The 18,338-nt window shown below is 59.9% G+C and overlaps 1 protein-coding gene across 5 annotated transcripts in view; it reads right to left on the bottom strand.

The window, feature by feature from the left end:
* Window positions 1-1,215: 1,215 nt before the first annotated feature.
* Window positions 1,216-18,338, bottom strand: part of ppef1 (protein phosphatase, EF-hand calcium binding domain 1) — a 63,107-nt gene continuing 45,984 nt past the window's right edge. For 4 of the 5 annotated variants that reach the window (XM_071330819.1, XM_071330820.1, XM_071330822.1 and 1 more), the window contains 4 exons: window positions 4,203-4,309; window positions 3,412-3,575; window positions 3,213-3,297; window positions 1,216-2,661 (listed from right to left, as the gene is read on the bottom strand). In XM_071330819.1, the coding sequence (XP_071186920.1) occupies window positions 2,462-2,661; window positions 3,213-3,297; window positions 3,412-3,575; window positions 4,203-4,309 (556 nt within the window). In that variant the 3' untranslated portion in view covers window positions 1,216-2,461. Of the gene's footprint in view, window positions 2,662-3,212; window positions 3,298-3,411; window positions 3,576-4,202; window positions 4,310-18,338 lie in introns of those variants that run through there. The other variant, XM_071330823.1, reaches the window with a different exon arrangement.

The following is an 18,338-nucleotide window of genomic DNA, read 5'->3' as shown; positions in this document are numbered from 1 at the left end:
TGTAATTATGGGTCTTCCAATACACACCCACATCTACATGCATGCAGAAACATGTGCACAAACACACACACACACCGAATACAAATGTGAACCAACCGAGTAAGGAAACGGTCAAGGAAACAGCCAGTAAAGAGCATTTAAAGCTACACATCACATGATACAACATAACAGCAAACTTACTGGTTCACTAGTAGATACAGAATAAGGCAGCCTTGTCTGAGATAGAACAGCCAATAGGAGCAGGAGTCTATCACCTGTTTCTGTAATGAGACAGCTGGATGTACAGTACAACCCCTGGACAGGACACTAGTCTATCACCCGTTTCTGTAGTGAGACAGCTGGATGTACAGTACACCCCCTGGACAGGACACTAGTCTATCACCCGTTTCTGTAGTGAGACAGCTGGATGTACAGTACACCCCCTGGACAGGACACTAGTCTATCACCCGTTTCTGTAGTGAGACAGCTGGATGTACAGTACACCCCCTGGACAGGACACTAGTCTATCACCCGTTTCTGTAGTGAGACAGCTGGATGTACAGTACACCCCCTGGACAGGACACTAGTCTATCTCCTGTTTCTGTAGTGAGACAGCTGGATGTACAGTACACCCCCTGGACAGGACACTAGTCTATCACCCGTTTCTGTAGTGAGACAGCTGGATGTACAGTACACCCCCTGGACAGGACACTAGTCTATCTCCTGTTTCTGTAGTGAGACAGCTGGATGTACAGTACACCCCCTGGACAGGACACTAGTCTATCTCCTGTTTCTGTAGTGAGACAGCTTGATGTACAGTACAGTACACCCCCCCCAATGAATTAATAACCAGATCCTGTCCATGCTTTTATTGACATGATATGCCAGGATCGATCATGAACTGTTTTTATTGAGAAATGGTCATATACCTCTATGTCAGCATCATGGACTGTCAGCTCTGGTGGACATTCCTGCAGTCAGCATGCCAATTACACGCTCCCACAAAACTTGTGACATCTGTGTTGTGTGACAAAACGGCACATTCTAAAGTGGCCTTTTATTGTCCCCCAGCACAAGGTGCACCTGTGTAATGTTCATGCTGTTTAATCAGCTTCTTGATATGCCACACCTGTCAGGTGGATGGATTATCTTGGCAAAGGAGAAATGCTCACTAACAGGGATTTAAACAAGGATGTAAACAAATTTGTGCACAAAATTTGAGAGAAATAAGCTTGGAACATTTGTGGGATTGTTTATTTCAGCTTCATGAAACATGGGACCAACACTTTACATGCTGCGTTTATGAGGTTGGAATAATACTGTCAAATTTAGAAAATTACGATAATGACCTCTTAAGTGTAAGAGGTGTTTAAAAATACATTTCAGCCTGTTCTGGTGGGATGGTTTTGGCCTGCCTAGTGACATCACCAGGAGGTAAATTAGTTAATAGAACAATAAGAAAGACGTCGAAACCTCTCTGCCAATAACAGATCATTTTCAGTTTCCCAGACCCCTCCCAGACAGTCATAGCTAAATTCTTGCTTGAGAAATAGCTCTTTGCTAAGACGCTATTTTAGTTTATTTTTTACCATTTTAATGAAAACAATCACAGTAAGGTACTTACCCAGAAATTATTTAATATCGAGATTTATTTTAAATTAAAACGTCCGCATTGGTCCTTTAACCCTGAAGAGAGGATGTAGCAGTCTGGTCTCAGAGTTACAGGCCTGTCTCAGACCTAGAAAAGATGGGGCACAGTGCTGTACCTCTGCAGAGCAGAGCTAGGACATGCCGCGGGGAGCTCTTGTCTGCTTTGTCTGTAGAAACCTCACGTGTGTTGGTCCGTCTCCATATCAGTAGCTGGTGAGAGTAGTGTGTTCTCCTCTGAGACATGTTCTATACCACAGGGAGAAGACCACACCTCCTCGATCTACAATATTCCTGACTCATGCATGTGCTACACTGAGTGTATGGTTGACCACAAGACTGTTTAAGCCTGCAGAGCTAAAGCCAAGGCGAGCATGGCTCCCCTCAAGCCTGCTGCTGGTCTTTGTAGACCTCTCAGCATAGCTGCTGGTCTTTGTAGTTCGCTCTCAGCCTAGCTGCTGGTCTTTGTAGTTCTCTCTCAGCATAGCTGCTGGTCTTTGTAGTTCACTCTCAGCATAGCTGCTGGTCTTTGTAGTTCGCTCTCAGTATAGCTGCTGGTCTTTGTAGTTCGCTCTCAGCCTAGCTGCTGGTCTTTGTAGTTCGCTCTCAGCATAGCTGCTGGTCTTTGTAGTTCTATCAGCCTAGCTGCTGGTCTTTGTAGATCTCTCAGCCTAGCCGCTGGTCTGTGTAGCCGCTGGTCTTTGTAGTTCTCTCAACCTAGCCGCTGGTCTTTGTAGTTCTCTCAGCCCTGCTGCCAGTGTTGGCTCACTGAGCTAAAGCCAAGTCATTGCCCGGGTAGCTAATGTGAGTCTTCAGGTCTACAACAAGATTTGTCTCAGCCCTGCTGTTGGTCCTTAACATCCAGTTTGTGCACCACCCTGAAGGCCTCTAGGAACTCGTTGAAGTCGATGCTGCCGTCCTTGTTGAAGTCTATACTCTTAGCCAGTTCATCTATGGCCCGGTCATCCACCTCCACACCCAGGTGAGCACTAAACAGACGCCAGGTCTGACGGAACTCCTCGATGGAGATCTGACCTGGATGGGGAGAGACAGTGAGAGAAACTAAGAAATACTAAAAGGTTTTCTGTCTAACAAGCTAATGGTTAACGTAGCATGATGTGAACTAGCAGGCTTAGGAGCTGTAATAGCTAATGGTTAATGTAGCATGATGTGAACTAGCAGGCTTAGGAGCTGTAATAGCTAATGGTTAACGTAGCATGATGTGAACTAGCAGGCTTAGGAGCTGTAATAGCTAATGGTTAACGTAGCATGATGTGAACTAGCAGGCTTAGTAGCTGTAATAGCTAATGGTTAACGTAGCATGATGTGAACTAGCAGGCTTAGGAGCTGTAATAGCTAATGGTTAACGTAGCATGATGTGAACTAGCAGGCTTAGGAGCTGTAATAGCTAATGGTTAACGTAGCATGATGTGAACTAGCAGGCTTAGGAGCTGTAATAGCTAATGGTTAATGTAGCATGATGTGAACTAGCAGGATTAGGAGCTGTAATAGCTAATGGTTAACGTAGCATGATGTGAACTAGCAGGCTTAGGAGCTGTAATAGTCATCATCAGAATAACATGTACCAGAGTGGTCTTTGTCCATGATGTTGAAGATAATCTCAAGGTCTGTTCGATATCTGTAAAGAGTTTCAGCCAAGTTTGGAGTGACCTGAACAAAACACATAGAGAGAGTTTTTGTGAAAGGAGCAGCTTTATTCAACAGCTTTATTGATTGCCAAATAAAATCAATCAATTGATCGATCAGTCTCTTCCTGGTTCTGACCTGGGGTATGGGTTGTCCCAGGCCCATGTCCTCGAAGCAGGACTGGTAGTCGATGCTGCCATCTGGAGCCAGCCGTGCCAGGCGCGGGCGCAGAGTCCTCCAGGGCAGGTCCAGTCTCAGGACTGACTCCACCACCAGGGCCCACTCACTGACAGAGATACAGCCTGGAACAGACAGTCTAACTCACTGACAGAGATACAACCTGGAACAGACAGTCTAACTCACTGACAGAGATACAACCTGGAACAGACAGTCTAACTCACTGACAGAGATACAGCCTGGAACAGACAGTCTAACTCACTCACTGACAGATATACAGCCTGGAACAGACAGTCTAACTAACTCACTGACAGAGATACAGCCTGGAACAGACAGTCTAACTCACTGACAGAGGTACAGCCTGGAACAGACAGTCTAACTCACTGACAGAGATACAGCCTGGAACAGACAGTCTAACTCACTGACAGAGATACAACCTGGAACAGACAGTCTAACTCACTGACAGACAGAGATACAGCCTGGAACAGACAGTCTAACTCACTGACAGAGATACAGCCTGAAACAGACAGTCTAACTCACTGACAGACAGAGGTATAGCCTGGAACAGACACAGCAGAGTCACTAATGATTCACAATGATGGGCGCGTTCCAGGTGGTATTTATGGAAGGTGGCTACACATCTCAGAACCTGACTATGTCATAGGAGTTTGGGGTGTTCTTTAACATTTACATTTACATTTAAGTCATTAGCTGGCAGGCAGTGTGTGTGTGTTATTGCAAAAATATCTTACCACTGTTACTTGTGTCATACTGCTGAAAGGCAGCCATGAGTTCTGAGCGGTGGGCAAACAGCTTCTCCTGTACAGCCCTTACAGCCGAACCCTCTGCCACATTCACTCTGCGGACGGACGGGCGGACGGACACACACACACGATAATCAACTCATTGTCACGCTCTGTATGTAGAGACCAGTAGGAACCGTGATCCCCAGCCCCTACCTCCACCTACACCCCAGCCCCTACCTCCACTTCCACCCCAGCCCCTACCTCCACTTCCAACCCAGCCCCTACCTCCACTTCCAACTCAGCCCCTACCTCCACCTCCACCTCCACCTCCACCTCCACCCCAGCCCCTATCCCCACCTCCACCCCAGCCCCTACCTCCACTTCCACCTCAGCCCCTACCTCCACTTCCACCCCAGCCCCTACCTCCATTTCCAACCCAGCCCCTAACTCCACTTCCACCTCAGCCCCTACCTCCACCTCCAACCCAGCCCCTACCTCCACTTCCACCTCAGCCCCTACCTCCACCTCCACCCCAGCCCCTACCTCCACTTCCACCCCAGCCCCTACCTCCAACTCCAACCCCTACCTCCACTTCCAACCCAGCCCCTACCTCCACTTCCAACCCAGCCCCTACCTCCACTTCCAACCCAGCCCCTACCTCCACTTCCAACCCAGCCCCTACCTCCACTTCCATCCCAGCCCCTACCTCCACTTCCAACCCAGCCCCTACCTCCACTTCCACCTCAGCCCCTACCTCCACCTCCACCCCAGCCCCTACCTCCACCTCCACCCCAGCCCCTACCTCCACTTCCACCTCAGCCCCTACCTCCACCTCCACCCCAGCCCCTACCTCCACCTCCACCCCAGCCCCTACCTCCAACTCCAACCCCTACCTCCACTTCCACCCCAGCCCCTACCTCCACTTCCAACCCAGCCCCTACCTCCACTTCCAACCCAGCCCCTACCTCCACTTCCAACCCAGCCCCTACCTCCACTTCCAACCCAGCCCCTACCTCCACTTCCATCCCAGCCCCTACCTCCACTTCCAACCCAGCCCCTACCTCCACTTCCACCTCAGCCCCTACCTCCACCTCCACCCCAGCCCCTACCTCCACCTCCACCCCAGCCCCTACCTCCACTTCCACCTCAGCCCCTACCTCCACCTCCACCCCAGCCCCTACCTCCACCTCCACCCCAGCCCCTACCTCCACTTCCACCTCAGCCCCTACCTCCACTTCCACCCCAGCCCCTACCTCCACTTCCACCTCAGCCCCTACCTCCACTTCCACCTCAGCCCCTACCTCCACCTCCACCCCAGCCCCTACCTCCACCTCCACCCCAGCCCCTACCTCCACCTCCACCTCCACCCCAGCCCCTACCTCCACTTCCAACCCAGCCCCTACCTCCACTTCCACCTCAGCCCCTACCTCCACTTCCAACCCAGCCCCTACCTCCACCTCCACCCCAGCCCCTACCTCCACCTCCATCCCAGCCCCTACCTCCACCTCCACCTCCACCCCAGCCCCTACCTCCACTTCCAACCCAGCCCCTACCTCCACTTCCACCTCAGCCCCTACCTCCACTTCCACCCCAGCCCCTACCTCCACTTCCACCTCAGCCCCTACCTCCACTTCCACCCCAACCCCTACCTCCACTTCCACCCCAGCCCCTACCTCCACTTCCACCCCAGCCCCTACCTCCACTTCCACCTCAGCCCCTACCTCCACTTCCACCTCAGCCCCTACCTCCACTTCCACCCCAGCCCCTACCTCCACCTCCACCCCAGCCCCTACCTCCACCTCCACCCCAGCCCCTACCTCTACCTCCACCCCAGCCTCTACCTCCACCCCAGCCCCTACCTCCACTTCCACCTCAGCCCCTACCTCCACTTCCACCTCAGCCCCTACCTCCACTTCCACCTCAGCCCCTACCTCCACCTCCACCCCAGCCCCTACCTCCACCTCCACCTCCACCCCAGCCCCTACCTCCACCTCCACCCCAGCCCCTACCTCCACCTCCACCCCAGCCCCTACCTCCACTTCCACCTCAGCCCCTACCTCCACTTCCACCCCAGCCCCTACCTCCATTTCCAACCCAGCCCCTAACTCCACTTCCACCTCAGCCCCTACCTCCACTTCCACCTCAGCCCCTACCTCCACCTCCACCCCAGCCCCTACCTCCACTTCCACCCCAGCCCCTACCTCCACATCCACCCCAGCCCCTACCTCCAACTCCAACCCCTACCTCCACTTCCAACCCAGCCCCTACCTCCACTTCCAACCCAGCCCCTACCTCCACTTCCAACCCAGCCCCTACCTCCACTTCCACCTCAGCCCCTACCTCCACTTCCAACCCAGCCCCTAACTCCACTTCCACCTCAGCCCCTACCTCCACCTCCACCCCAGCCCCTACCTCCACCTCCACCCCAGCCCCTACCTCCACCTCCACCCCAGCCCCTACCTCCACCTCCAACCCAGCCCCTACCTCCACTTCCACCTCAGCCCCTACCTCCACCTCCAACTCCAGCCCCTACCTCCACCTCCAACCCAGCCCCTACCTCCACCTCCAACCCAGCCCCTACCTCCACCTCCACCTCAGCCCCTACCTCCACCTCCAACTCCAGCCCCTACCTCCACCTCCAACCCAGCCCCTACCTCCACTTCCACCTCAGCCCCTACCTCCACTTCCACCCCAGCCCCTACCTCCACTTCCAACCCAGCCCCTACCTCCACTTCCACCTCAGCCCCTACCTCCACCTCCAACTCCAACCCCTACCTCCACCTCCAACCCAGCCCCTACCTCCACTTCCACCCCAGCCCCTACCTCCACCTCCACCCCAGCCCCTACCTCCACCTCCACCTCAGCCCCTACCTCCACTTCCACCCCAGCCCCTACCTCCACCTCCACCTCCAACCCAGCCCCTACCTCCACCTCCAACTCCAACCCCTACCTCCAACTCCAACCCAGCCCCTACCTCCACCTCCACCTCCAACCCAGCCCCTACCTCCACTTCCACCTCAGCCCCTACCTCCAACTCCAACCCAGCCCCTACCTCCACTTCCACCTCAGCCCCTACCTCCACTTCCACTTCCACCCCAGCCCCTACCTCCATTTCCAACCCAGCCCCTAACTCCACTTCCACCCCAGCCCCTACCTCCAACTCCAACCCCTACCTCCACCTCCAACCCAGCCCCTACCTCCACTTCCAACCCAGCCCCTACCTCCACCTCCAACGCAGCCCCTACCTCCACCTCCAACCCAGCCCCTACCTCCACCTCCACCTCAGCCCCTACCTCCACCTCCAACTCCAACCCCCACCTCCACCTCCAACCCAGCCCCTACCTCCACTTCCAACCCAGCCCCTACCTCCACCTCCAAACCAGCCCCTACCTCCACTTCCACCCCAGCCCCTACCTCCACTTCCACCTCAGCCCCTACCTCCACCTCCAACCCAGCCCCTACCTCCACTTCCAACCCAGCCCCTACCTCCACCTCCAAACCAGCCCCTACCTCCACTTCCACCCCAGCCCCTACCTCCACTTCCACCTCAGCCCCTACCTCCACCTCCAACCCAGCCCCTACCTCCACTTCCACCTCAGCCCCTACCTCCACCTCCAACCCAGCCCCTACCTCCAACTCCAACCCCTACCTCCACTTCCACCCCAGCCCCTACCTCCACTTCCACCTCAGCCCCTACCTCCACCTCCACCTCCAACCCAGCCCCTACCTCCAACTCCAACCCAGCCCCTACCTCCACTTCCACCCCAGCCCCTACCTCCAACTCCAACCCCTACCTCCACCTCCAACCCAGCCCCTACCTCCACTTCCACCCCAGCCCCTACCTCCACTTCCACCTCAGCCCCTACCTCCACTTCCACCCCAGCCCCTACCTCCACTTCCAACCCAGCCCCTACCTCCACCTCCACCTCCAACCCAGCCCCTACCTCCACTTCCACCTCAGCCCCTACCTCCACCTCCAACTCCAGCCCCTACCTCCACCTCCACCTCAGCCCCTACCTCCACTTCCACCTCAGCCCCTACCTCCACCTCCACCCTAGCCCCTACCTCCACTTCCACCTCAGCCCCTACCTCCACTTCCACCCCAGCCCCTACCTCCAACTCCAACCCAGACCCTACCTCCACTTCCACCTCAGCCCCTACCTCCACCTCCACCCCAGCCCCTACCTCCACCTCCAACCTAGCCCCTACCTCCACTTCCACCTCAGCCCCTACCTCCACCTCCAACTCCAACCCCTACCTCCACCTCCACCCCAGCCCCTACCTCCACCTCCACCCCAGCCCCTACCTCCACCTCCACCCCAGCCCCTACCTCCACCTCCACCCCAGCCCCTACCTCCACCTCCAACCTAGCCCCTACCTCCACTTCCACCTCAGCCCCTACCTCCACCTCCAACTCCAACCCCTACCTCCACCTCCAACCCAGCCCCTACATCCACTTCCACCCCAGCCCCTACCTCCACTTCCAACCCAGCCCCTACCTCCACCTCCACCCCAGCCCCTACCTCCACTTCCACCCCAGCCCCTACCTCCACTTCCACCCCAGCCCCTACCTCCACTTCCACCCCAGCCCCTACCTCCACTTCCACCCCAGCTCCTACCTCCACTTCCACCCCAGCCCCTACCTCCACTTCCACCCCAGCCCCTACCTCCACCTCCACCTCCAACCCAGCCCCTACCTCCACCTCCAACTCCAACCCCTACCTCCACCTCCAACTCCAACCCCTACCTCCACCTCCAACCTAGCCCCTACCTCCACTTCCACCTCAGCCCCTACCTCCACCTCCAACTCCAACCCCTACCTCCACCTCCAACCCAGCCCCTACCTCCACCTCCACCCCAGCCCCTACCTCCACCTCCACCCCAGCCCCTACCTCCACCTCCACCCCAGCCCCTACCTCCACCTCCAACCTAGCCCCTACCTCCACTTCCACCTCAGCCCCTACCTCCACCTCCAACCCAGCCCCTACATCCACTTCCACCCCAGCCCCTACCTCCACTTCCAACCCAGCCCCTACCTCCACCTCCACCCCAGCCCCTACCTCCACTTCCACCCCAGCCCCTACCTCCACTTCCACCCCAGCCCCTACCTCCACTTCCACCCCAGCCCCTACCTCCACTTCCACCCCAGCTCCTACCTCCACTTCCACCCCAGCCCCTACCTCCACTTCCACCCCAGCCCCTACCTCCACCTCCACCTCCAACCCAGCCCCTACCTCCACCTCCAACTCCAACCCCTACCTCCACCTCCAACTCCAACCCCTACCTCCACCTCCAACTCCAACCCAGCCCCTACCTCCACCTCCAACTCCAACCCAGCCCCTACCTCCACTTCCACCTTAGCCCCTACCTCCAACTCCAACCCAGCCCCTACCTCCACTTCCACCTCAGCCCCTACCTCCATTTCCAACCCAGCCCCTAACTCCACTTCCACCCCAGCCCCTACCTCCAACTCCAACCCCTACCTCCACCTCCAACCCAGCCCCTACCTCCACTTCCACCCCAGCCCCTACCTCCACCTCCAACCCAGCCCCTACCTCCACCTCCAACCCAGCCCCTACCTCCACTTCCACCTCAGCCCCTACCTCCACCTCCAATTCCAACGCCTACCTCCACCTCCAACCCAGCCCCTACCTCCACTTCCACCCCAGCCCCTACCTCCACTTCCAACCCAGCCCCTACCTCCACCTCCAAACCAGCCCCTACCTCCACTTCCACCCCAGCCCCTACCTCCACTTCCACCTCAGCCCCTACCTCCACCTCCAACCCAGCCCCTACCTCCACTTCCACCTCAGCCCCTACCTCCACCTCCAACCCAGCCCCTACCTCCAACTCCAACCCCTACCTCCACTTCCACCCCAGCCCCTACCTCCACTTCCACCTCAGCCCCTACCTCCACTTCCACCCCAGCCCCTACCTCCACTTCCAACCCAGCCCCTACCTCCACCTCCACCTCCAACCCAGCCCCTACCTCCACTTCCACCTCAGCCCCTACCTCCACCTCCAACTCCAGCCCCTACCTCCACCTCCACCTCAGCCCCTACCTCCACTTCCACCTCAGCCCCTACCTCCACCTCCACCCTAGCCCCTACCTCCACTTCCACCCCAGCCCCTACCTCCACTTCCACCCCAGCCCCTACCTCCAACTCCAACCCAGACCCTACCTCCACTTCCACCTCAGCCCCTACCTCCACCTCCACCCCAGCCCCTACCTCCACCTCCAACCTAGCCCCTACCTCCACTTCCACCTCAGCCCCTACCTCCACCTCCAACTCCAACCCCTACCTCCACCTCCAACCCAGCCCCTACCTCCACCTCCACCCTAGCCCCTACCTCCACCTCCACCCCAGCCCCTACCTCCACCTCCACCCCAGCCCCTACCTCCACCTCCAACCTAGCCCCTACCTCCACTTCCACCTCAGCCCCTACCTCCACTTCCACCTCAGCCCCTACCTCCACCTCCAACTCCAACCCCTACCTCCACCTCCAACCCAGCCCCTACATCCACTTCCACCCCAGCCCCTACCTCCACTTCCACCCCAGCTCCTACCTCCACTTCCACCCCAGCCCCTACCTCCACTTCCACCCCAGCCCCTACCTCCACCTCCACCTCCAACCCAGCCCCTACCTCCAACTCCAACCCAGCCCCTACCTCCACCTCCAACTCCAACCCCTACCTCCACCTCCAACTCCAACCCAGCCCCTACCTCCACCTCCAACTCCAACCCAGCCCCTACCTCCACTTCCACCTTAGCCCCTACCTCCACTTCCACCCCAGCCCCTACCTCCACTTCCACCTCAGCCCCTACCTCCATTTCCAACCCAGCCCCTAACTCCACTTCCACCCCAGCCCCTACCTCCAACTCCAACCCCTACCTCCACCTCCAACCCAGCCCCTACCTCCACCTCCAAACCAGCCCCTACCTCCACTTCCACCCCAGCCCCTACCTCCACTTCCACCTCAGCCCCTACCTCCACCTCCAACCCAGCCCCTACCTCCACCTCCAACATAGCCCCTACCTCCACCTCCAACATAGCCCCTACCTCCACCCCAGCCCCTACCTCCACTTCCACCTCAGCCCCTACCTCCACTTCCAACCCAGCCCCTACCTCCACCTCCAAACCAGCCCCTACCTCCACTTCCACCCCAGCCCCTACCTCCACTTCCACCTCAGCCCCTACCTCCACCTCCAACCCAGCCCCTACCTCCACCTCCAACATAGCCCCTACCTCCACCTCCAACATAGCCCCTACCTCCACCCCAGCCCCTACCTCCACTTCCACCTCAGCCCCTACCTCCACTTCCACCCCAGCCCCTACCTCCACTTCCAACCCAGGCCCTACCTCCACCTCCAACCCAGCCCCTACCTCCACCTCCAACATAGCCCCTACCTCCACCTCCAACATAGCCCCTACCTCCACCCCAGCCCCTACCTCCACTTCCACCTCAGCCCCTACCTCCACTTCCACCCCAGCCCCTACCTCCACTTCCAACCCAGCCCCTACCTCCACTTCCACCTCAGCCCCTACCTCCACTTCCACCTCAGCCCCTACCTCCACTTCCATCTCAGCCCCTACCTCCACCTCCACCCCAGCCCCTACCTCCACTTCCACCCCAGCCCCTACCTCCACTTCCACCTCAGCCCCTACCTCCAACTCCAACCCCTACCTCCACCTCCAACCCAGCCCCTACCTCCAACTCCAACCCCTACCTCCACCTCCAACCCAGCCCCTACCTCCACTTCCACCTCAGCCCCTACCTCCACCTCCAACTCCAACCCCTACCTCCACCTCCAACCCAGCCCCTACATCCACTTCCACCCCAGCCCCTACCTCCACTTCCAACCCAGCCCCTACCTCCACCTCCACCCCAGCCCCTACCTCCACTTCCACCCCAGCCCCTACCTCCACTTCCACCCCAGCCCCTACCTCCACTTCCACCCCAGCCCCTACCTCCACTTCCACCCCAGCCCCTACCTCCACTTCCACCCCAGCCCCTACCTCCACTTCCACCCCAGCCCCTACCTCCACTTCCACCCCAGCCCCTACCTCCACTTCCAACCCAGCCCCTACCTCCACCTCCAACTCCAGCCCCTACCTCCACCTCCACCTCAGCCCCTACCTCCACTTCCACCTCAGCCCCTACCTCCACCTCCACCCTAGCCCCTACCTCCACTTCCACCTCAGCCCCTACCTCCACCTCCACCTCCAACCCAGCCCCTACCTCCAACTCCAACCCAGCCCCTACCTCCACCTCCAACTCCAACCCAGCCCCTACCTCCACCTCCAACTCCAACCCAGCCCCTACCTCCACTTCCACCTTAGCCCCTACCTCCAACTCCAACCCAGCCCCTACCTCCACTTCCACCTCAGCCCCTACCTCCATTTCCAACCCAGCCCCTAACTCCACTTCCACCCCAGCCCCTACCTCCAACTCCAACCCCTACCTCCACCTCCAACCCCTACCTCCACTTCCACCCCAGCCCCTACCTCCACCTCCAACCCAGCCCCTACCTCCACCTCCAACCCAGCCCCTACCTCCACTTCCACCTCAGCCCCTACCTCCACCTCCAACTCCAACGCCTACCTCCACCTCCACCCCAGCCCCTACCTCCACTTCCACCCCAGCCCCTACCTCCACTTCCAACCCAGCCCCTACCTCCACCTCCAAACCAGCCCCTACCTCCACTTCCACCCCAGCCCCTACCTCCACTTCCACCTCAGCCCCTACCTCCACCTCCAAACCAGCCCCTACCTCCACCTCCAAACCAGCCCCTACCTCCACTTCCACCCCAGCCCCTACCTCCACTTCCACCTCAGCCCCTACCTCCACCTCCAACCCAGCCCCTACCTCCACCTCCAACATAGCCCCTACCTCCACCTCCAACATAGCCCCTACCTCCACCCCAGCCCCTACCTCCACTTCCACCTCAGCCCCTACCTCCACTTCCACCCCAGCCCCTACCTCCACTTCCAACCCAGCCCCTACCTCCACTTCCACCTCAGCCCCTACCTCCACTTCCACCTCAGCCCCTACCTCCACTTCCATCTCAGCCCCTACCTCCACCTCCACCCCAGCCCCTACCTCCACTTCCACCCCAGCCCCTACCTCCACTTCCACCTCAGCCCCTACCTCCAACTCCAACCCCTACCTCCACCTCCAACCCAGCCCCTACCTCCACTTCCACCCCAGCCCCTACCTCCAACTCCAACCCCTACCTCCACCTCCAACCCAGCCCCTACCTCCACTTCCACCTCAGCCCCTACCTCCACCTCCAACCCCTACCTCCACCTCCAACCCAGCCCCTACATCCACTTCCACCCCAGCCCCTACCTCCACTTCCAACCCAGCCCCTACCTCCACCTCCACCCCAGCCCCTACCTCCACTTCCACCCCAGCCCCTACCTCCACTTCCACCCCAGCCCCTACCTCCACTTCCACCCCAGCCCCTACCTCCACTTCCACCCCAGCTCCTACCTCCACTTCCACCCCAGCCCCTACCTCCACTTCCACCCCAGCCCCTACCTCCACCTCCACCTCCAACCCAGCCCCTACCTCCAACTCCAACCCAGCCCCTACCTCCACCTCCAACTCCAACCCCTACCTCCACCTCCAACTCCAACCCAGCCCCTACCTCCACCTCCAACTCCAACCCAGCCCCTACCTCCACTTCCACCTTAGCCCCTACCTCCAACTCCAACCCAGCCCCTACCTCCACTTCCACCTCAGCCCCTACCTCCATTTCCAACCCAGCCCCTAACTCCACTTCCACCCCAGCCCCTACCTCCACTTCCACCCCAGCCCCTACCTCCACTTCCACCCCAGCTCCTACCTCCACTTCCACCCCAGCCCCTACCTCCACTTCCACCCCAGCCCCTACCTCCACCTCCACCTCCAACCCAGCCCCTACCTCCAACTCCAACCCAGCCCCTACCTCCACTTCCACCCCAGCCCCTACCTCCACCTCCACCTCCAACCCAGCCCCTACCTCCAACTCCAACCCAGCCCCTACCTCCACCTCCAACTCCAACCCCTACCTCCACCTCCAACTCCAACCCAGCCCCTACCTCCACCTCCAACTCCAACCCAGCCCCTACCTCCACTTCCACCCCAGCTCCTACCTCCACTTCCACCCCAGCCCCTACCTCCACTTCCACCCCAGCCCCTACCTCCACCTCCACCTCCAACCCAGCCCCTACCTCCAACTCCAACCCAGCCCCTACCTCCACCTCCAACTCCAACCCCTACCTCCACCTCCAACTCCAACCCAGCCCCTACCTCCACCTCCAACTCCAACCCAGCCCCTACCTCCACTTCCACCTTAGCCCCTACCTCCAACTCCAACCCAGCCCCTACCTCCACTTCCACCTCAGCCCCTACCTCCATTTCCAACCCAGCCCCTAACTCCACTTCCACCCCAGCCCCTACCTCCACTTCCACCCCAGCCCCTACCTCCACTTCCACCCCAGCTCCTACCTCCACTTCCACCCCAGCCCCTACCTCCACCTCCACCTCCAACCCAGCCCCTACCTCCACCTCCAACCCAGCCCCTACCTCCAACTCCAACCCAGCCCCTACCTCCACCTCCAACTCCAACCCCTACCTCCACCTCCAACTCCAACCCAGCCCCTACCTCCACCTCCAACTCCAACCCAGCCCCTACCTCCACTTCCACCTTAGCCCCTACCTCCAACTCCAACCCAGCCCCTACCTCCACTTCCACCTCAGCCCCTACCTCCACTTCCACCTCAGCCCCTACCCCAACCCCTACCTCCACTTCCACCCCAGCCCCTACCTCCACTTCCACCCCAGCCCCTACCTCCACTTCCACCTCAGCCCCTACCTCCACTTCCACCCCAGCCCCTACCTCCACTTCCACCCCAGCCCCTACCTCCACTTCCACCCCAGCTCCTACCTCCACTTCCACCCCAGCCCCTACCTCCACTTCCACCCCAGCCCCTACCTCCACCTCCACCTCCAACCCAGCCCCTACCTCCAACTCCAACCCAGCCCCTACCTCCACTTCCACCCCAGCCCCTACCTCCACCTCCACCTCCAACCCAGCCCCTACCTCCAACTCCAACCCAGCCCCTACCTCCACCTCCAACTCCAACCCCTACCTCCACCTCCAACTCCAACCCAGCCCCTACCTCCACCTCCAACTCCAACCCAGCCCCTACCTCCACTTCCACCCCAGCTCCTACCTCCACTTCCACCCCAGCCCCTACCTCCACTTCCACCCCAGCCCCTACCTCCACCTCCACCTCCAACCCAGCCCCTACCTCCAACTCCAACCCAGCCCCTACCTCCACCTCCAACTCCAACCCCTACCTCCACCTCCAACTCCAACCCAGCCCCTACCTCCACCTCCAACTCCAACCCAGCCCCTACCTCCACTTCCACCTTAGCCCCTACCTCCAACTCCAACCCAGCCCCTACCTCCACTTCCACCTCAGCCCCTACCTCCATTTCCAACCCAGCCCCTAACTCCACTTCCACCCCAGCCCCTACCTCCACTTCCACCCCAGCCCCTACCTCCACTTCCACCCCAGCCCCTACCTCCACTTCCACCCCAGCCCCTACCTCCACCTCCACCTCCAACCCAGCCCCTACCTCCACCTCCAACCCAGCCCCTACCTCCAACTCCAACCCAGCCCCCACCTCCACCCCCAACTCCAACCCCTACCTCCACCTCCAACTCCAACCCAGCCCCTACCTCCACCTCCAACTCCAACCCAGCCCCTACCTCCACTTCCACCTTAGCCCCTACCTCCAACTCCAACCCAGCCCCTACCTCCACTTCCACCTCAGCCCCTACCTCCACTTCCACCTCAGCCCCTACCTCCACTTCCACCCCAACCCCTACCTCCACTTCCACCCCAGCCCCTACCTCCACTTCCACCCCAGCCCCTACCTCCACTTCCACCTCAGCCCCTACCTCCACTTCCAACCCAGCCCCTACCTCCACTTCCACCTCAGCCCCTACCTCCACCTCCAACTCCAACCCCTACCTCCACCTCCAACCCAGCCCCTACATCCACTTCCACCCCAGCCCCTACCTCCACTTCCAACCCAGCCCCTACCTCCACCTCCACCCCAGCCCCTACCTCCACTTCCACCCCAGCCCCTACCTCCACTTCCACCCCAGCCCCTACCTCCACTTCCACCCCAGCCCCTACCTCCACTTCCACCCCAGCTCCTACCTCCACTTCCACCCCAGCCCCTACCTCCACCTCCACCTCCAACCCAGCCCCTACCTCCACCTCCAACTCCAACCCCTACCTCCACCTCCAACTCCAACCCAGCCCCTACCTCCACCTCCAACTCCAACCCAGCCCCTACCTCCACTTCCACCTTAGCCCCTACCTCCAACTCCAACCCAGCCCCTACCTCCACTTCCACCTCAGCCCCTACCTCCATTTCCAACCCAGCCCCTAACTCCACTTCCACCCCAGCCCCTACCTCCAACTCCAACCCCTACCTCCACCTCCAACCCAGCCCCTACCTCCACTTCCACCCCAGCCCCTACCTCCACCTCCAACCCAGCCCCTACCTCCACCTCCAACCCAGCCCCTACCTCCACTTCCACCTCAGCCCCTACCTCCACCTCCAACTCCAACGCCTACCTCCACCTCCAACCCAGCCCCTACCTCCATTTCCAACCCAGCCCCTAACTCCACTTCCACCCCAGCCCCTACCTCCAACTCCAACCCCTACCTCCACCTCCAACCCAGCCCCTACCTCCACTTCCACCCCAGCCCCTACCTCCACCTCCAACCCAGCCCCTACCTCCACCTCCAACCCAGCCCCTACCTCCACTTCCACCTCAGCCCCTACCTCCACCTCCAACTCCAACGCCTACCTCCACCTCCAACCCAGCCCCTACCTCCACTTCCACCCCAGCCCCTACCTCCACTTCCAACCCAGCCCCTACCTCCACCTCCAAACCAGCCCCTACCTCCACTTCCACCCCAGCCCCTACCTCCACTTCCACCCCAGCCCCTACCTCCACTTCCACCTCAGCCCCTACCTCCAACTCCAACCCCTACCTCCACCTCCAACCCAGCCCCTACCTCCACTTCCACCCCAGCCCCTACCTCCAACTCCAACCCCTACCTCCACCTCCAACCCAGCCCCTACCTCCACTTCCACCTCAGCCCCTACCTCCACCTCCAACTCCAACCCCTACCTCCACCTCCAACCCAGCCCCTACATCCACTTCCACCCCAGCCCCTACCTCCACTTCCAACCCAGCCCCTACCTCCACCTCCACCCCAGCCCCTACCTCCACTTCCACCCCAGCCCCTACCTCCACTTCCACCCCAGCCCCTACCTCCACTTCCACCCCAGCCCCTACCTCCACTTCCACCCCAGCTCCTACCTCCACTTCCACCCCAGCCCCTACCTCCACTTCCACCCCAGCCCCTACCTCCACCTCCACCTCCAACCCAGCCCCTACCTCCACTTCCACCCCAGCCCCTACCTCCAACTCCAACCCCTACCTCCACCTCCAACCCAGCCCCTACCTCCACTTCCACCTCAGCCCCTACCTCCACTTCCACCTCAGCCCCTACCTCCACCTCCAACTCCAACGCCTACCTCCACCTCCAACCCAGCCCCTACCTCCACTTCCACCCCAGCCCCTACCTCCACTTCCACCCCAGCCCCTACCTCCAACTCCAACCCCTACCTCCACCTCCAACCCAGCCCCTACCTCCACCTCCAACCCAGCCCCTACCTCCACTTCCACCTCCAACCCAGCCCCTACCTCCACCTCCAACTCCAACGCCTACCTCCACCTCCAACCCAGCCCCTACCTCCACTTCCACTATGGCCCCTACCTCCACTTCCAACCCAGCCCCTACCTCCACCTCCAAACCAGCCCCTACCTCCACTTCCACCCCAGCCCCTACCTCCACTTCCACCTCAGCCCCTACCTCCACCTCCAACCCAGCCCCTACCTCCACCTCCAACATAGCCCCTACCTCCACCTCCAACATAGCCCCTACCTCCACCCCAGCCCCTACCTCCACTTCCACCTCAGCCCCTACCTCCACTTCCACCCCAGCCCCTACCTCCACTTCCACCCCAGCCCCTACCTCCACCTCCACCTCCAACCCAGC

This window comes from Salvelinus alpinus, chromosome 10 (assembly GCF_045679555.1).
Source record: "Salvelinus alpinus chromosome 10, SLU_Salpinus.1, whole genome shotgun sequence".
In the NCBI taxonomy this organism is placed as follows: domain Eukaryota; kingdom Metazoa; phylum Chordata; class Actinopteri; order Salmoniformes; family Salmonidae; genus Salvelinus; species Salvelinus alpinus.
Note: the sequence above shows the minus strand (reverse complement) of the source record. Positions and strands in the feature narration are given on the sequence as shown.